The 21,681-nt window shown below is 36.1% G+C and overlaps 1 protein-coding gene across 3 annotated transcripts; it reads right to left on the reverse strand.

The window, feature by feature from the left end:
• Window positions 1-6,602: 6,602 nt before the first annotated feature.
• p4ha1b (prolyl 4-hydroxylase, alpha polypeptide I b) lies at window positions 6,603-21,304 on the reverse strand. 3 transcript variants are annotated; one of them, XM_087802469.1, is made up of 16 exons: window positions 21,135-21,304; window positions 17,828-17,910; window positions 17,660-17,756; window positions 17,437-17,588; window positions 16,918-17,055; window positions 16,146-16,385; window positions 14,469-14,680; window positions 14,219-14,395; window positions 13,475-13,545; window positions 12,506-12,571; window positions 10,953-11,052; window positions 10,832-10,885; window positions 10,688-10,753; window positions 9,987-10,055; window positions 8,187-8,283; window positions 6,603-7,397 (listed from the first exon to the last, which is right to left on the reverse strand). In XM_087802469.1, the coding sequence occupies exons 1-16, from the start codon at window positions 21,146-21,148 to the stop codon at window positions 7,327-7,329; spliced, it is 1,707 nt and encodes a 568-aa protein (XP_087658595.1). In that variant the 5' UTR covers window positions 21,149-21,304; the 3' UTR covers window positions 6,603-7,326. The 3 variants fall into 3 exon arrangements, with proteins under 3 accessions (XP_087658595.1, XP_087658594.1, XP_087658593.1); XM_087802468.1 differs by lacking the exon at window positions 13,475-13,545 and having other exon boundaries at window positions 12,506-12,576; XM_087802467.1 differs by lacking the exon at window positions 12,506-12,571.
• Between the last annotated feature and the right edge of the window lie 377 nt (window positions 21,305-21,681).

Below are 21,681 nucleotides of genomic sequence, written 5' to 3' on the forward strand. Positions count from 1 at the left end.
CACAATACTTTTAATACACTATCATGTGTAGAAGTGTATACAAGTCCACACACCAACACACAACACTTTTAATACACTATCATGTGTAGAAGTGTATACAAGTCCACACACAACACTCTTAATACACTATCATGTGTAGAAGTGTATACAAGTCCACACACCAACACACAACACTTTTAATACACTACCATGTGTAGAAGTGTATACAAGTCCACACACAACACTTTTAATACACTATCATATGTAGAAGTGTATACAAGTCCACACACAACACTTTTAATACACTATCATGTGTAGAAGTGTATACAAGTCCACACACCAACACACAACACTTTTAATACACTATCATGTGTAGAAGTGTATACAAGTCCACACACCAACACACAACACTTTTAATACACTATCATGTGTAGAAGTGTATACAAGTCCACACACCAACACACAACACTTTAATACACAATCATGTGTGGAAGTGTATACAAGTCCACACAGAAACACACAACACTTCTAATACACAATCATGTGAAGAAGTGTATACAATTCGACACACCAACACACAACACTTTTAATACACTATCATGTGTAGAAGTGTGTACAAGTCCACACACCAACACAAAACACTTTTAATACACAATCATGTGTAGAAGTGTGTACAAGTCCACACACCAACACAAAACAATTTTAATACACAATCATGTGTAGAAGTGTATACAAGTCCACACACCAACACACAACACTTTTAATACGCTATCATGTGTAGAAGTGTATACAAGTCAACAAACAAACACACAACACTTTTAATACACTATCATGTGTAGATGTGTATGCAAGTCCACACACCAACACACAATACTTTTAATACACTATCCTGTGTAGAAGTGTATACAAGTCCTCACACCAACACAGAACACTTTTAATACGCTATCATGTGTAGAAGTGTATACAAGTCAACACACCAACACACCAACACACAACACTTGTAATACATTATTATGTGTAGAAGTGTATACAAGTCCACACACCAACACACCAACACACAACACTTGTAATACACTATCATTTGTAGAAGTGTATACAAGTCCACACACCAACACACAATACTTTTAATACACTATCATGTGTAGAAGTGTATACAAGTCCACACACCAACACACAACACTTTTAATACACGATCATGTGTAGAAGTGTATACAAGTCCACACACAACACTTTTAATACACTATCATGTGTAGAAGTGTATACAAGTCCACACACAACACTTTTAATACACTATCATGTGTAGAAGTGTATACAAGTCCACACACCAACACACAACACTTTTAATACACTACCATGTGTAGAAGTGTATACAAGTCCACACACAACACTTTTAATACACTATCATGTGTAGAAGTGTATACAAGTCCACACACAACACTTTTAATACACTATCATGTGTAGAAGTGTGTACAAGTCCACATACCAACACACAACACTTTTAATACACTATCATGTGTAGAAGTGTATACAAGTCCACACACCAACACACAACACTTTAATACACAATCATGTGTAGAAGTGTATACAAGTCCACACACCAACACACAACACTTTTAATACACAATCATGTGTAGAAGTGTATACAAGTCCACCCACCAACACACAACACTTTTAATACACTATCATGTGTAGAAGTGTATACAAGTCCACACACCAACACACAACACTTTAATACACAATCATGTGTAGAAGTGTATACAAGTCCACACACCAACACACAACACTTTTAATACACAATCATGTGTAGAAGTGTATACAAGTCCACCCACCCACACACAACACTTTTAATACTCTATCATGTGTAGACGTGTATACAAGTCAACACACCAACACACAACACTTTTAATACACAATCATGTGTAGAAGTGTATACAAGTCCACACACCAACACACAACACTTTTAATACACAATCATGTGTTGAAGTGTATACAAGTCCACACACAACACTTTTAATACACTATCATGTGTAGAAGTGTATACAAGTCCACACACCAACACACAACACTTTTAATACACAATCATGTGTAGAAGTGTATACAAGTCAACACACCAACACACAACACTTTTAATACACAATCATGTGTAGAAGTGTATACAAGTCCACCCACCAACACACAACACTTTTAATACACTATCATGTGTAGAAGTGTATACAATTCCACACACCAACACACAACCCTTTTAATACACTATCATGTGTAGAAGTGTGTACAAGTCCACACACCAACACAAAACACTTTTAATACACAATCATGTGTAGAAGTGTGTACAAGTCCACACACCAACACAAAACACTTTTAATACACGATCATGTGTAGAAGTGTATACAAGTCCAGACACCAACACAACACTTTTAATACGCTATCATGTGTAGAAGTGTATACAAGTCAACAAACAAACACACAACACTTTTAATACACTATCATGTGTAGATGTGTATGCAAGTCCACATACCAACACACAATACTTTTAATACACTATCCTGTGTAGAAGTGTATACAAGTCCACACACCAACACAGAACACTTTTAATACGCTATCATGTGTAGAAGTGTATACAAGTCAACACACCAACACACAACACTTGTAATACACTATCATGTGTAGAAGTGTATACAAGTCCACACACAACACTTTTAATACACTATCATGTGTAGAAGTGTATACAAGTCCACACACAACACTTTTAATACACTATCATGTGTAGAAGTGTATACAAGTCCACACACAACACTTTTAATACACTATCATGTGTAGAAGTGTATACAAGTCCACACACCAACACACAACACTTTTAATACACTATCATGTGTAGAAGTGTATACAAGTCCACACACCAACACACAACACTTTTAATACACTATCATGTGTAGAAGTGTATACAAGTCCACACACCAACACACAACACTTTAATACACAATCATGTGTAGAAGTGTATACAAGTCCACACACCAACACACAACACTTTTAATACACAATCATGTGTAGAAGTGTATACAAGTCCACCCACCAACACACAACACTTTTAATACACGATCATGTGTAGCAGTGTATACAAGTCCACACACCAACACACAACACTTTAATACACAATCATGTGTAGAAGTGTATACAAGTCCACACACCAACACACAACACTTTAATACACAATCATGTGTAGAAGCGTATACAAGTCCACACACCAACACACAACAATTTTAATACACAATCATGTGTAGAAGTGTATACAAGTCCACCCACCCACACACAACACTTTTAATACACTATCATGTGTAGAAGTGTATACAAGTCAACACACCAACACACAACACTTTTAATACACAATCATGTGTAGAAGTGTATACAAGTCCACACACAACACTTTTAATACACTATCATGTGTAGAAGTGTATACAAGTCCACACACCAACACACAACACTTTTAATACACAATCATGTGTAGAAGTGTATACAAGTCAACACACCAACACACAACACTTTTAATACACAATCATGTGTAGAAGTGTATACAAGTCCACCCACCAACACACAACACTTGTAATACACTATCATGTGTAGAAGTGTATACAAGTCCACCCACCCACACACAACACTTTTAATACACTATCATGTGTAGAAGTGTATACAAGTCAACACACCAACCCACAACACTTTTAATACACAATCATGTGTAGAAGTGTATACAAGTCCACACACCAACACACATCACTTTTAATACACAATCATGTGTAGAAGTGTATACAAGTCCACACACCAACACACAACACTTTTAATACACAATCATGTGTAGAAGTGTATACAAGTCCACCCACCCACACACAACACTTTTAATACACTATCATGTGTAGAAGTGTATACAAGTCCACACACCAACACACAACACTTTTAATACACAATCATGTGTAGAAGTGTATACAAGTCCACCCACCCACACACAACACTTTTAATACACTATCATGTGTAGAAGTGTATACAAGTCCACACACCAACACACAACACTTTTAATACACTATCATGTGTAGAAGTGTATACAAGTCCACACACAACACTTTTAATACACTATCATGTGTAGAAGTGTATACAAGTCCACACACCAACACACAACACTTTGAATACACAATCATGTGTAGAAGTGTATACAAGTCCACACACCAACACACAACACTTTTAATACACAATCATGTGTAGAAGTGTATACAAGTCCACACACCAACACACAACACTTTGAATACACAATCATGTGTAGAAGTGTATACAAGTCCACCCACCCACACACAACACTTTTAATACACTATCATGTGTAGAAGTGTATACAAGTCCACACACAACACACAACACTTTTAATACACAATCATGTGTAGAAGTGTATACAAGTCAACACACCAACACACAACACTTTTAATACACAATCATGTGTAGAAGTGTATACAAGTCCACCCACCCACACACAACACTTTTAATACACTATCATGTGTAGAAGTGTATACAAGTCCACACACCAACACACAACACTTTTAATACACTATAATGTGTAGAAGTGTATACAAGTCCACACACAACACTTTTAATACACTATCATGTGTAGAAGTGTATACAAGTCCACACACCAACACACAACACTTTGAATACACAATCATGTGTAGAAGTGTATACAAGTCCACACACCAACACACAACACTTTTAATACACAATCATGTGTAGAAGTGTATACAAGTCCACACACCAACACACAACACTTTTAATACACAATCATGTGTAGAAGTGTATACAAGTCCACACACCAACACACAACACTTTTAATACACAATCATGTGTAGAAGTGTATACAAGTCCACACACCAACACACAACACTTTTAATACACAATCATGTGTAGAAGTGTATACAAGTCCTGGTTTCCTCCCACAGTCCAAAAACATACAGAGGTTGATCTAGAACTTTTCCGTAGGTATGAGTGTGTGTGTGAATCGTTGTGTGTCTTGTCCGACAGACTGGCGTCCTGTCCAGGGTGTCCCCTCCCTCTCTCCCAATGAAAGTGGAAAAGACTCCAGTCTCCCTGCGACCCCCATCAGGGATAAAGTGGTAGAAAATGAATGAATGAATGAATCATTTATTTCTAAACTCTTTCATTTCCTCTCTGTCTCCAATGAGACCTTGAATTTCTCTATCTTTAACTTTTCCCTCCAGGTTTTTTCCATCTTGCCTAAAAGTGTCCTCCTGACTAATGTGTAGGTTTCAAACTTTACAAGAGTGAAGTTTATGTCCATGAAATCCGGGTAACAATGTATCCCACACTCTCTGCTATATGAGTTGAAACAGGTAAAGTAAACTAGGAAGGATGTTCATTGTATCGACTCTTGAACTTCACTCCAGCGTAAGAGAACCCATTTCTCTAGATCGTTTCTAATTTCTTTACGTAATTTGCTATACTTTTCTTCGTACAGTTTCTTAGTTTATTTGGTCAAAGTGACCCCAGGTATGTCATTTTGTTAACACACACATTTTTAATAAGACTGCTCACAGAATACTTTGCATTCAGACGGTAAACCATCTCTACCTGGTGTTTTATTTGTTTTTAATTGCTCTCTCTATTTCCATTTGTTATTGATGCCGTTAGAAGATCATATTGGTCGGTCTAGTGAGTCAAGAAAGTTCTTGTTTGACTTGTTCTTAAACAGAGGTTTAAATGTATTATCAAATCCAAACTGCTTCAATTTCCTGATGTTCAGATTTTTGACAAATTCTTGTAGAAAAATTAGTTCTTCCTTTTTTCAGTTTTTACATCACCCTTTCTTTTTAAAGTATTGTTGAAACCGTTTACATTCAATGACATTACTTTAAAAGATTCTGTCATGTGTATGCATGTCCCTAAAATGCAATCCCCAACAAAAATACAAAAACACAGTGATTGAAAAAAAACCACATCAAAGAAACATAACCCTCTGACTTTAAAAGGGTTAGGCTTAGAATCCCAATCCTTGTGTTCCCATTGGAGGGAGGAGGAGAGTGAGCCCCAGAGCTGCTATTCCTATACTAGAATTGTCCAACATTAGGTACTTTGCCAAGTCTACATCCATATAGATTTATCAATATTCAATGGAGTCTTATTTACAAAGTTCTACTTTATAACCCAGAGATGTGTGGTATTAGAATGTTACAGAAACATGTGTAAAAACATTTAAAACTTGAACTGTTAATTGACAGTTTTTCACTCATCTCATCAACCTTGACCATGTTAATCTTGGGTGTCATGTCTGAACTCATTCATTCATGAACTGTCGTCGGCTGGTTTCCATGGTAACAAGTCACCCAGTCGCTGCACCACTGAGATTAGGGGGCAGGTCTCCTCGTCATGTTCACATGGACTCCTCGTTCATTCAAAGCTTTAAATAAAATTGAATTGAATTGAAAGCTTGGGCCGCCTCCTCCTCGTGTCCTGAATCTTAGAAGATCTTCATCTTGGTGAAGGGTCTCTCATATTTGACTCCCCTGCTTGGGTCCTAAAGCGCGCACTTCTGCACTTACACTTCATATTTTGAGTCACAATAACAAATGCAACACAGGATCAATAAAAACATGTTTTTAATGCATTACAAAAATGCATTCAGACCTTTATCAAACAAATTCAAAGGTGGGAGGGGAACATATAAATAAAATGTTTCTTCCTCTGAAATCCATTGAGTTCCACACTAACAGCACTGAAGATCCTCATAGGCACCACATGTGTCAAATAAACATGTTCTTTTATTCATTATATTTTCTTAAAAGGACTACAAAGAAAGAAAGAAAGTTGCCAATAGTTGAAGTATGAAAATATGTGCAATATTTCACCAAGGTTTAAAACATACTTTATAAAATTCTATCTAACCCTAATTATCATCAGCATCTGTAACGAAGTGGCCACAAGATAAAAATAGGCTCTGAATAAAAATAAAGTCATTATTTATTCAGGTGCATTTGTTTGGTAAAAAATGGTTTGAGGGCCATGAAGTGATGAGTAGAAAGAAAGAGAAAACTGCTCCCCCACAGTGCTCCAGTTCAGACAGAGTGCCACGACACACACACAAGTGAAAAGTCCTCAAAACTGTGCGACCACCAGGAGAATGTGTAATCAGTTCCAGCGCTGCTAATACTGTCCAGGGACATGAAACCCAAACAATCCTGGACTAAGAGCTCACCAGCAGGGAGGGGGGGTGTAGACGGAGTGTTGGTGCTGAGGGAGTGACCCATTTGGACCACTTCATGGTGTGTAGTGTCGGTTCACGAGGAAGAGACAAGAAAGTTTCCATCAGTCAGTCTCGTTCAGACCACATGGTCGACGCCACTCCTGTCCTCTTTCATGAATCCACTTGTTCGATACTGGAGAGAAAAGAAAGAAAACATTATTTGTAACATTAATGCTCTGATGTACGAAGGAGACATGGATGAATATTTCTTTTTTTCTACTCGGATCTCATGAAATTCACGTCTAACTTTATTTTGACTCTGCTTCACGACACTACAAAGCTAAAAGGGACCAGATTGTGATGGTGAAGAAGTTCTCTTAAGTGACTTTGTTTTAACCAAAATAAACATGTCGTTTTTTTGAATCACGTGGTAAATGTTCAGAACTGTAGTTCTTTAGCTTGGACACACAATGGCGTAAACCATTGAGGAGAAGATCACAGGCATTGTTTACAGTTGGATGAATGGAAAATGTTAGTTTGACAGCTTGACCCAGAGTATCCTGTGATACTGTGGCAGTTCTTCAAGTCATTCTCGTTCAATCATTATTCCAGCTCCATCTTCTTTAACTCCTGGTCTCCCAATCCATTACTTGGTAATCAAGTAATTAATAGTAATAAACAAATAAATATGTGTATGTGCAAACGCTCAATAAGCCAACAAAGTGATAATATTTGTTAATTCTGTGCTTTTATTATAACGTATTCTTGTCGCTAATGCTGTACAGATTCCAAAACAAAAGCAAACCCGGATACGAAAGCCGCCCCTCAAAAGACGACACCCATGCTAACAGACACTCAAACAATGAACGTTGCTATCTAATGGATAAACTTTATAACTACAGTTATGGGCATTTACGTGATTCGAACTCTGGTCCTTTTTAGTGCGTTAAATTGAATTGAAGATTCGATGATTTAAACTCACCCCATTTATTTCCCACCAGCACTGGACACGCAGCATGTCGGGTGCTGTAGTCTCCTTCTCCACTGGGGAAGAGGTTGTACCAGAACACAGCGCTGCCCTGGAACACATGCAGGGAACAACCAGCAGGGGTCAGCAGGATTTACAGTGACAGTTTTGATCAGCCAGTTGGTCAAAGCCATCTCATGGAATTGGATCAAATCTTGAAAATTGTTTTTTCAAAAGAATGATTCTGAAATCTGATTGGATCATATATCCAATCCTAGTTTTAAGCAAGATTGAAAATCAACCGTCAATGTCAGGTTCTGTTTACATCTTTACATGTATATATAATATAATAGTCTAATACGATTTTGCTTTTAAATACTTTAATTCAGTATATTTTATTGTATTCATGAAATAAATACTAAATGAATAAGATCATTTAATACACGTGTCACAGGGTTTGCTCGGAACCTGATTAAAGTGGACCAAAAACTAGTTGTGGAGTTCATGAGAGATAACAGTGCTTTTCTAAGGCAGAGATTACAAACACCAACATTGAACTTGGAAATTCTACAAAAATGAAAGGTTGCAAAGGTTGGATGATGGAAAAGCAGATAAGATTTGAGGGAAACTTGTGTCAGCTTTAAAACAAAGCTTAATACGCTTCAATATCATATTGAATAATAACATGTAACATTGGAAATATTCAGAATTACACAAGGAATCATGTTTACAATAATATTAAAGTCAATATCAAGTCAATTCTAAATGGCAAATGTAGTTTGGGTTTAGAAAAATGCTATTTTCAAATGGCATTGAAAGAAAAATATAGGTCGAAAATTGGAATTTAAAAAATGTAATATTAGGTGGGGAGTACTTAAGACCACATGTTTCAAAGTCAAGTCCCACGGGCCGGATCCAATATACAGTAGTGGTCCCCAACCTTTTTTGCACCACGGAACAGTTTCATGTTCATTATTGACACGAATACTTTATCTAAATAAACATTCATGGGCTTGTTTGAAACATCTTAAGATAAATTTAACAAGAGTAAAACTGCAAATCGGTAACTTAAAGCACTGAGTTGTGATGATGATGAAGAAGATGGTCTGATCGTCACTGAGCTTCATTAAAATGTAAGTAAGTAAGTTAGTAATTAGTATTTATAGAGTGCTTTTCAAGACCAGGGTCACAAAGCGCTTAAACAATAAAAAAATACTCAATAAAATAAATATTTGCAGCTTCAGGTTGATGTGATTTTGTTTCACAGAAACGTCAGAGACTCTTGCAAACTACATTTCAAGTGATCAAACGAAAATTATTTTTTTCATTGTAATCATAAAATCAGATCTTCTTCTTTTACTTTCGGATGCTCCCTTCAAGGGTCTCCACAGCGAATCAAACTCCTCCATTAAAACAGATCTTATTTCTTATATACACACATGTGTTAATATTTGATAAATATTGAAGTGACCAATCCGCTTTCGCTATTGGTCAGGGATGCATCATGTGATGTTGCAGCACGTTGTGCACCATTAATAAGTTAGGTTGGATAATTATTGCCTTGCACCAAGTTCTGTTGAGAAGTAAAAGCTTTTAGTAATGACAAATGAAGCCAGTACTGGTCCATGGCCCTGGGGTTTGGGAACCCTGGTATACGGTACACACTTTTAGTTCTTGGTTCAATAGGTTATGTGCAATCATTTTAATATGTTTTAATGAACATTTAACCAGCCTGGCCCTCGCCCTGAAGCAAATTTGTTTTTTTGGCCCTCTGAATATTTAACCTGGCACTATTCACAGTCCAGTGGTGGTTACCTTTTGAGGCCAAACTGATGCGCCGACGTCTGGGAACACTGTGGCGCCTCCGGCTGATACATCACTCATCTGCAACAGAATCGTGTAAGAAGACAAACAAAATCAAGTTTTTTCAGTTCCTCATCAGGATTATTGAACGTGAACATCGTCTTCTCTTATTTGCTAAATATCTAAACAAAACAATATATTTATACTAATATACTTAGTTCTGTGATTTAACTGGGATTATTTTAGAGGTTTTTTATCTTTACGTTGATGAAAGTCATTAAGGTTTAAATGAAACTATAAACTTTATAACAATGAGATGATTTTAATGTTTGAACGCAACCTCATTGTAATCCTTGTAATATGAAACCCCCTGCTGTTGCAGATAAATATTTCATGGATCACTAGGGTGTTTTCATGTCTGCCTCAGGAACAATACTTGCTGCTCCTGTCTGAGATTTTTGCTCTTTTAAAGAAAGAAACGTTAAAACACGCAGCAATAAACCTCATATTTTGCGTCATTTTATGCAAACCATCCCACATTCCAGCAGAGTGAATTATTCATCTATGGGAGCAGACGGATCTCCAGTTGCTCAACAATGTGAGGACTTTAAATCTTAAACTTTCTTCGTTCTTAAAGGCTCTATAAGAATCTAGAAAGTTTAAGTATTTAAAATTCTCTATAATATAGAGGATTTAATGGTGACCGGACTCACATAGAACAGCCATGTTGCGATGCGGTTCCCGGTGCCCAACTCTTTGAAAGCATCCGGCTCATCTTTCTGTGAGGAGAATTATTAAAAGTTTTGGTAATCAATGGACGAAAGGAACCATGAGATATTATTATTAATAAGTCGTACCCTTCCAAAGTCAAAGTGTGGCTCATACTGACCCCCGACACCATAGTTAGCAACCTAGAGAGCGAGAAGTGAAATCCATCTTTTGTTCAGAAGCACATAATTGATGATGTTTACTACTCACCTGTAACTCTTCTGCAGTGTCCATTTCCAGCCCTGTTAGATCCTCGATTCTCTGGTTGATGACGTCGATTGCTGGGTCGTCATATCCAGTTAGCCAAGCGCTGAAAAAAAGAAAAAGGAATAATTGAGAAATATGAAATATTTAGCTCATAGTGACTTGTGAGTTTTTCGGATGGATGGTAGTAGATGGAAAGAAAGTTAGTCATGCTGCAACATGCTGGCCAAAAAATATAAATCAGCCCAAGAGTCAAAATCTCCAATTGGCTAAGGATTAAAAAAAAAATGTTTAAATTTATTATTCTCTTCATTAGATTTTTTAAAATTAGAATCTAACCCAAATAAAATAGATTTTGTGCTGTATTGCGTCATTATTGGTTGTTTTCTGCTACAATTGTAACAAGAGCTGAAAAGATGAATGTCTATATGTTGTGAAGAAAATTGGGTTCATCTAAAAGTGCCTTGAGACCAAATTAGTGATGAAAATCCTTCTTGAGCATAAATAATCTAAGGGAATATATATGATGTGTGCCATCACACTGTCCACCCACACATCCCTGTGAAAGCTCCGTCTTGTGGGAAAGTTGCATATCTTTTATGTCATTAAAAGGGTTTTTTTGGGAGAAAGATGATACAGAATGAACAGAGTTAATAACGTGACCTCTATTTTATTTAGCTCAGATGGATCATGTGATTATTTTAATCTATAAAAAATAATAAATTACAACATCAGTTGTGGGGTAAAGGTAAACCTACCTGACACTTATTAAAGTTTTAACAAATTAAACATTAGTAGCAATTATTGCCAATACTAAGACTAGTAATATAAGCCTAGTTTGAGTCTGTACTGAAAGAATTTATATGCATTCTTAATCTTAATCAGAATCAGCTTTATTTGCCAGTGATTTAGTAACAACACAGGAATTTGTTGTGGTGAAGTGTAAAAAGCAATCACCAAGTCCGGTAATAGTGATGGGTTAAAGAGGTTCCATGAAACAGCAGATAATGTTTCATGATACAATTTTGTCATTTGAATTGCAGTATAACTTCTGACAACTAGACGGCAGCAGTCATTGCGTCCTCTGCAGATAAAATAACTATGAAATCAGGCGAGATTAATTATTAATTAAAAAATATGTCATGTTGCCATTAGCAGTTATAAAATGAGGAAAACAGTAGACAAAATATTTGAGATTGTGGTGGTATCTAGGTATAATGCGAGTTTGGACTGAGCTCATAAGTTAGGTATGAGTTAAGTTAAGGATGGTTTATTGTCAAACTGCCATGAAAATGTCTGAATCAACCAGAAAGCAAGATAGAGAAACATTTCATCCTGAAGTCATCTTTGTCTGATACAAGTTTATATAAAAAAATATATAATAATGTCATAACATCAACATGTTTCTTCTCACTGGTTTGCTTTCAAGGATGTGCAACATCTTAATCGTGGTTTTTGATGAACTACAACCATGGCAGGGAGAGAGAGAAGAATGGTGCTACTGTGAGGATGTGGGGTCGGGGGGGTTGTGGCCCTCCCACTGACCTATGAACCCTTACCTCTTGGAGACTCTGTATTGGGCAGTAGTAAGTTTCCCAGTTTGAGGGTCATGCACCGTGGCTCGCCTTAACTACAGTAGTTCCCGCAGCACAAGGATGACGAGGTGGACAAAACCAAGATGAAGTGAGGAAGGAGTGAGAGAAGGTAGAGAATAAAGGTCGGAAAAGAGATGAAGAAAGAGAGGCAGAGACTGGTCACTAGTTGTCAATGTTATTTCTAGTAAAGGTCCAAGCATTTACTCAACAAGACATAATGTTTTCACAGAAGACCTTTGTACAATGGAAGTATATCAGTGTTTTCAAAATATTTAATGATTACATTTTACATTACATTACTGTTATTTTTGAGTTTGTTGTTCTGTCGACACTGAATTGGTTTTAATTAAAATTAAAATTAAATTATTAAATAAAAACAAATTTAACCTTTCAATTATTAAAAAATAATTCAATGCTTAAAAAAATAACAAAATAAAATAATTGAAACATTTGAAATGTTCAATTTAAACATTTAATATTCTGATGTCACTGATTTACTTCCATACCATAATCTCTGAATCGTGGAATACGTGTTGAAATAAAAATGATTCAGTTGATTCAGAGATGACACATTCAAGTGAATTCAATATGCCCCATAAAAGTTGTTGGCCTATAAAAAAGCATATTTGTGTTAATATTCATCTGCTCACATTAAACAGAAACATTTCTCTTTTCTGTGAAGCATAATTTATCAAATTGCACTGGATCAACCATCTTTTCTTTTTCAAGTTCAACAGTCCACACCACCCAGATTCCCAGTCTAAGCCGATTATGGCTTCTGTGCAGAATCTACTGGACGTGATGGAAGCTCCAGAGAAATTGATGGAGGGCCACAACACTTGGGAAGCAATGGGATGAGCAGTTGAGGGAGAAGAGGAAGAAACAATCTCCCTCTGGAGCCTCTCCCCGAGCGGCACCTGCTTGTAACCTTACCTCTTGCTGATCCGGTACGGGGCTGTCTCCAAAACTCCAGTGATTGGGTTAGAGATGGTGGCCCTGCGCAGCTGGAAAGCCAGAAGAGGGTTTACACATGTACATAGACACACATTCGGAATGATGTGTGTCTATGCGCTTGCTTATAACCAAACAAGCGTTTCACCCTTCAAACCACACAATTGGCCAACTCAGATTAGCTTGTTAAAGGCGGAGTAGGTATCTTCCAAATTGTGATAGTAGGCCGCGTTTGCATTTCTATGGAAGTATAGCAATTTCCTCACAATATTGAATGTCTGAATTTAACATTTCAAATGATGTCCCACACAATACTGATTTGGGGTTCGTTTTTTTTTTATTCAAATTTATTTTTAAGCAATATTTTCAAGGTTTTTTAAAGTTAAAGTTTTAAAGTTAAAGAGGATTTTTATTTTATATTATTATATTATATATATATATGATTTTTTTAATAATTAAAGTAGCTTTGTACTCTTTTGGGATTATCTGGAGGCACTATAATAGAAACCTATTCTATTGAAAACAATATTTAATTAAGAAATACATATTAATTGTCAATTTACTCATTTATCAATGTATTATCTATAATTTTCTCATATGAAAACACTAGTTACACACATATTTTCTTGTTATAAATATTTCGGGAACAATGGCAACAAGTTGGGTGTCATCCAAAAAGGCAGAAGCATTATTTTGAACACAAAACATGAAAATAAAAAAACTTACTCTGGGTTTTGCTAGCTGCTTCACTTTCTCAATTTCCTTATCAGAGATGATGTCAATATAACGGACAATGTAGGGGCGGTCCCACTCGTCCTGCTGCTTCACCGGCCTCAGCACGTACATGGGGTTGTGGTTGTTGTCATAGTAACGACAGAAGAGTCGACTCTGCCTGCGAGGAGTCTGAGTGAAAATAAAAAGTTGTCAACAAGATCTCAGCGGGAAGGTGACATTGCAGTTTTTTTTAGATTCTCACCATTCTGATGCCCTCGCCTCGACACAACATTTCATACTTCCTCCTCTCGGGGATCAGCTGGAACTCTCTCTTGGATCTCTTGGTTTCAGTTCTCTTCACTTTCACCTTCTCTTTTGGCTCCTTTTTCTGCTCCTCAGATTCCTCTTTTTTTTGCTTCTCAAGCTGGAACTCAAAGTACTTCAGATTGCCCATGGCACGCTGGTGTTCTGGATCTTAAAATTAAAAAAAGAAAAAAGTAAAATAATTGTACAAAATCTATGTAAACATTTTTATCTTGGAGAATATTTTTGAACTTCACTGATTATCATCTTCTACAGTGTCTCAGCAAGCAGAAGATGTAAGAAGCCCACAATTTAGGTGCAGTTTAATTAACAGCTACAGTGTTTAGGAAATAAAGATAACGGAAGAAGATCAGTATTTTCGGGATATTGAATGGTTTCAGTTTCAGTTCAAAAGCATGGCTGTACATAGGTCTTTAGGGGAGGAGGGGCAGCATCATGCAGAGATTTTATGTTTTTCAAGTATTTTGCAATGGTGGTAACGCCAAGGTTTTTGATCAAGGATTTTTAAGGCCTGGCTGTGCAAAGATCTAAACGAGTTTAAAACTGAGTCCTGATTTGTTGAAAGTTGGAAATGTTAAATTTCAGCACATTGCAGAAATGTTTTTTAAAATTAAGTGTAGGGTTCGAAATGACACCAAAGTATTTCACTTCCTCTACATTTTTGATTGTGTAATTATCCACATAGATATTTAGAAGGACACTTTGGATTTGTCTGTTCGAGAAAAACATTGAGAACGTTTTCTCCAGGTTCAGTGTAAGGCAGTACCTGTCAAGCTACTCAGTTGCTTTCTTCATTGCTGTAGAGAGCCTAGCTGCTACTGAATTAGCATCAGGCCGTGTGTAAAGAAGACCATATCATCAGCGTAGATCGTTGATGTACAAACTGAATAGTAGTTACGGCCCTAGAATGGAACCTTGTGGGACGCCCGTAGTACAGGGTTTGAACGTTGACGGTTTGTCATTGATTCTAACGCACTAAGAACGGTTAGCGAGGTAAGACTGAAACCACCAAAGATTGAAATTAATATTTTTTTTCAGCAGCACTGAGTGGTTGACAGTGTTGAATGCCTTACGAAGATCGACCTGTCCAACCTGGATTTGATGACCTCAAGAAAGTAACAGCATGCCGTGTCAGTGGAATGTTTTGACCAGAAGCCAAATTGCATAGGATGCAACATGTTTCTGTTATCAAGGTGCTCAATCAACTGTTCAGCTACAACCTTTTCAATGACTTTAGAGACAGCTGGGAGTATGTTGTTGGGTTTGTAGTTCTTAATATCTTCTATGTTTCCTGATTTGAAAATGGGAGTTACAATTACAGTTTCAAAAGAAGATGGAACCATACACTCACTCAATGACTGATTGATTATGTTTGTGATGAGACTCTAAAACTTTGAATTTGGGGGCAGAAGCAGAGAGAAGGGATGATGTTATTATATCTTAACCATTGTATCTAACCTTTCAACATAGAAATTATTTAATTCAATTATTCCAAAAAACTATTCAACATTTTAATACAAATAAATAGTCTCAAATGATAAAAACAACCTTTTCAATACTCTGAAGACACTGATATACTAAATCTCCTTCTTCAGGTAGATAAAAAAATACTCACCCAATTCAAGCAACCTCTTGGTGTAGTCCAGAGCTCTCTCTAGCTCCCCCTGCTGGTAAATGGCGTAGCTGAGGTAGTCGAGGATGGTCACCTTCTCTAAGGGCGACTCTTCCCCTTCATCCACCTGCCGTAGAGCCTGAGCCATCCACAGCTCCGTGTGGTAGTAGTCCACGTCAGAGTAGGCGATCTTGCCCAACTCATAGCAGTCCTCCACCGTCATCAAGCTCTTGTGTTTCACCCCTTGAGAGATGGAAGATATGTAAGTATGAGCAACACGATACTTTGAACATCCTAACAAAATCAATGCATTTGTCGGTTAAAATATATGGATGCATATGCCATTAAAACAAAGCTTTTAATTATTTGTGTTATTTATTAAGCTAAATCATTTCGAATATTTAATTTGAAAAATTGAATATTTCAATTTGAATACACTTTTAATTAAAACACAAATTAAAAATATTGTATTGACCAGTTCAAAAATGCATCACTTCATAAATACCCAACAAATTAAATGGAAAAATAACAATTTTTGGAATAAGAATATTAAACTCACTATTAATTGTGACAATTATTAAATTCAATAAAAATAATTTAAATTATTAAATTCAATTATTAAAAAATAGTATTAATAATAATAACTGCTTAAAAAGAACAACATTTCAATAAAAAAGTTCAAGGTTTCAACATTTGAAATATTCTTAAATATTCTTATAACGCTGTTGTATTTCCATATAAAATAGTTCTAATCAAATCCTCTTATTTTGTTTACCTGGTAGGTTTCCTTTTGAAATGGTGTTAGCATCCAGTCTGTAGGTGTCTTGCAATCGCAACAGAGCTTTAGCTGCCCCGGTCTGGTCCTCGTCCGTGGGGAAGTACTTCCTCTGTATCGTCAGGTTGGAAATAAATCCTGGAAACAAACAAAAAAACAAGAAAATAAGGGTTCCCATTTAAACTAAAAACAAAACATATATTTAGTTGTATTCAGAGTTCAAGAAAAAATAACAAAGATATACAGGAAAGTTTTATTTGCCTAAATATTTCAGTTGTATGTTTTTTTTTTTCATTTTCTAAATATCAATTTTATTCAGTATAAAAACCTTAAATTGGTATCAAAAAATTATCTCACTAAAATGTTCTTATCATTCTCACTTAAATATCGACAAGCTATTTTACAGCTCCATCAACGACATTAGGAATGAAAACATAAACTTGCATGAGCACAAAGTAAAAGGATGATCTTTTTAAAAGAACATGATTAGTTGATATTTAATGAAAGGGAGATGAATACCATCAGTAGTGTCACTGAGCACAAGACTCTCCAGATCTCCCCACTCTGTGTTCAGCCTCTTCATCAGTTTAAATGCATTGACAGGATGACCCAGGAAGCCATCAGGGTCCTGTGTAGCCATTGCACTCAGTGAGTCCAACTTATCTGCCCACCTAGTACAAAGTAAAAAAAAAACTTGTATTTATACTTCCACAAGCTAAAATTTCCCCTCACTCCAACTCACTTCTTTAGTCTGTCTAATTTGTTCTCCTCTGCCTTGATGTAGTCCTTTAAGGAGGTGACCAGGTCTTTCTCTGTGTATAGCAAGTCTGTCATTTGACCTGAGGATGGCAGTTAACACACTGTTAGAGAAGAAAATTAAAGGCAAAGCAATGAAATAAGAGTAATTTACCGATTGAAGTGAAGAAGTCATTGTTAGCTGATATTGATTGAAAACAACAGAGCAAAAGGAAGCACCAACGTGGCAGCGCCATCCTGTAAATGAAAACATGTTAAAATACCGACATAGTAAACGATCTCTAGGAACCATACGATATATTGCAATGTATTCATGACTGGTGATACTGTAGAAACAGGGACATATTTGTAGTATTGAGGAGTACTTGACTCTGGTGTTGCAGAATTTACAGACCACATGACTCTTGACAAAGTCGTAACTGCTTTCATTTGTTTTTCAAACCGAATGTCTAGATCATCATCTTTAAAAGCTGCTAGAGTCCACTGTATCCTCTTGTCCTCAGTCATCTCTGTTATCTCGCAGGATTTCATTGTTCATTTAGCTGCGGAGGATGTAACGATTGGTAATATCTAGCGGTCAGCAGTTGAATTGCAACACAAAAATGAACAAATACAGTGAATATTAGCATGTTAATTTCATTCATTCATTTATTCCTTGTGGGAGTCGCAGGGGCCTAGAATTATTTTATTTTATATAAACTTTATTAAGTATGAACCAAAAAAGATCTAATTTGAAAACAAAATATGTTTTAAAGCCAAAAATCAATAACTATTTCGATACAGCCCTGTTGAATATCGTTATAGAAAGAAAACATTGCTATCCATGTCCATGTAACTATATTTTCTCACACTCAATAGTTTAAGCATTTTCAAACATCCATTTAAAAGCAAACTACTCACACAAATGACTTAATTTATTCACTCTATATCAATTTTGTCTTGAGTTAAAAATATCCAAAATAGTATGAATTCAATAAATTAATAAAAGTCACTGTATTTATGTATTAAATTCTTTTTTCAACAAGGACATAAAAAGGTTTTCAATTGAAGGTCATTAAGACTTAAGATGTGGATGAAAGTTAGGTCAGGAAGTTCATGGTAGAACTGAAGTTTCCCACCCACCACAAAAGGACTAATATAACTTGAGGCGGTTAAAAGCTGCTTCTAACGCGAGCAGAGAGTGTTTCATTCACAGAGATATGAATTGAAGATTTCTAACATCCTGTCTCTTATGGAGTCAAATATGTTCAGTTAATGAGACCAACATTTTTACAATATTACATAATATTTACCCAATTTTGAAAAAACATATAACAAATCTCTTCTAGTGACATAGTTTAGGGTGTTGATTTTACTGCTGGTGTATTCAGCAGTACAGCAAAAAGAGCTGCTGACACGTTGCTCATTTGTCTGCAGGCTCAAATTAAAAGCAAAAAAAAAGGCCTGTAATCTCGTGTGACCTCAGCTGACTTCTCGTAAACTGCTTTAAAGTGTTAAAGCAGTTGACACTTAAAAGCATTTTAAGAGAATGGGATCCTTGACTACCTCAATTGTTGAAAGACTAAATAGGGTGAAATGTTGATCTTATATCCTTACTCAACTATAAATGAAAGTGGTATTTAGCAACCCAGAAAACATGTTTCCTCATTAGTCACTACAAGAATCATACATGCTGAGGCAGGTTGAGATTCTGCCACGAAGACGAAAAGAAATAATGAATTTAACAGCAGCAGAGTTCACCAGGAAAAAAACTTTTATAGTTCACATTCTTTAACAAAAAGGTTTATAATCTTACTGTCACTTAATGATTTTATATTGTCAAGAATAAACATTTTATGTGGAACATTCACAACAAAAATGTTGTTTATTATCTGACCAAAAATAAATAACCAACCACCACAACTATTAGAAAGTTATGAAATTGTGTTTAACTAACTTAGTCTTAATCTTCACCTTAAGTAAGTCCTTCGACGTATTTGGATGATTTTAAGTGTCTTTTTGGACAAAGCAAACTGAGCTCCAGTCTTAGTCTGAGACTTTAGTCGACATGAAGCCGAGTAGAAAATTGAGAAATTTGTACTGAACTATCATTTAAAACAGTTTAGAAACCTATAAATTCTTTAACAATAAGGTTAATATATTGACATTTGCACAATGACTCTACATTAAAAATAATAAATATGTTAAATGGAACAGTCACAGTTGTTTATTACTAATAAAACTATATTTTACCACTTATTTATTTGTATTTTTTGTTTGTATTACTTTTATTTATGTAATTTAATAAATGTTAAAGGAGTTATTGGGGGTTTTGAAGGAATTATCTTTTCTTTTTTTTATAATGCATTACTTTCATCCGATTATGCAATTGTGATTCATTTTTTTGTAATGTTCACTCGAAGTAAGAAACAAAATCCATGAGTCGTCCATCTTTAAGATTTAAACGTTACGGAGACGATGGGACATAAGTTCTGACTTGAGGATGTTTTTTGAGCTTTCAGTTTTCAAGTTACTTTCTGGCAACCATTTGTTTCCACATATTAAACCAAATTTAAAAGCTCATACATAATGGAGTGATAATCTGATTGTTTTGTCTTTTAGTTTATAAATAGGTCACAAATTCAGCTTTTTGTGTCAACCTAAACTCTTACAAAAGAACAGAGATAACTTCTATTGGAGTTTAGATTTAACCTTGTTAATGTGAGTTTCTATTCGAGTTGAAGGCAGAACTTTCTCGCAGCTCGAGGGATCACCGGATATGGGGAGAAGAGGACTGCCACGTCCTCGCCCCTCCCCGCCGGTGGTTCAAGTCAAGAGTGCTTCGTGATTTATGGGGTGTTCATCCCTCAATAACTCCTCAATATCCCGGTTAAAAAAGACGGGGTGCGGGTTCTCTTCACGTACGACACCCCCGATCTCTGTTGACGCACAAGCTAGCCGTGACGTCACGGGCTATCGTTCCACTGTAACGGCTGAGAAAAGGCGAGCATCACGTCAACGTGGGTTGTTTTCAGACGTTAGAAATGTTGAATATTCCTCAGAAAATGTGACAAAAACACAAATAAGGTCACATTTAAGGAAAATCAGCGACGCATTTGTGTAGCTAACACGGGGTTAGCATTTAGCGCCTTGTTACGAGTCAAGTTAACACACTAGCAACACAACTTTAAAACTATCAGGCTCGATATAAGTTCACAAACAGCTCATATACATGATGGATATGACAAATACTTATTTTTTAAACGTATTTATTTGACAGAGGGGGGAAGCTAATTCTCGTCGCTAGTGTAAAGCTAACTAGCTAACTTTAAAATAATAAACTTAATGAAGCAGTGACGCGTAAACAAACCATCTGACGGTTGTTATACTGAAATAAAGTCTATAACTATATCATTACATCATCTTTTGGTTTATAAAGTACACGGCAGTTTGATAAGTATAACGGTTTGGGATGTTTTTACCTGGAAAATAGCATCTTGTTGTGGAATGTGTCGCACTGGAGCAGCTCCTGCTCGACTGCAGGAAAATGTGTTTTTTTCAAAGGAGGTCCTACTATCTGTGAGGCTCCACTGCTCTGAGGCTCTGCCTGGTGTGGGCTTGGATTTCAAGTCTCGGTCGGAATGCTACGTGCAGACTCACATGTCTCTCCTTGCTCGAAGTTTTCCTGAAGGAGGCGATGATGATGATGACGCTCAACGAGGAGAACTAGAAAACTTTCGGTGAACTCGTATAGTAAACTAACACTCAAACTACACCCTTGTTCAGCAAAACTTCTCACATTCCTTTCAACTTTCCTCCCAGTTCTGGAAGGGAATTCATTCGGCATTTGTGAAGTTAGGATTAATAGTTGAGAAAAACAAATCTTTGATCTTTAACAAAAAAATAAATATATATTATTATTATTATTATTATTACATCTTCATCGAGGGTAAATACAGTATCGAGGGTACCGTGTCAGCTAACTGTTGTTTTTACTATTGTATTCACTTTAATTAAATTAATTTATTC

This window comes from Callionymus lyra, chromosome 11 (genome assembly GCF_982586985.1).
Source record: "Callionymus lyra chromosome 11, fCalLyr1.hap1.1, whole genome shotgun sequence".
Lineage (NCBI taxonomy): Eukaryota > Metazoa > Chordata > Actinopteri > Syngnathiformes > Callionymidae > Callionymus > Callionymus lyra.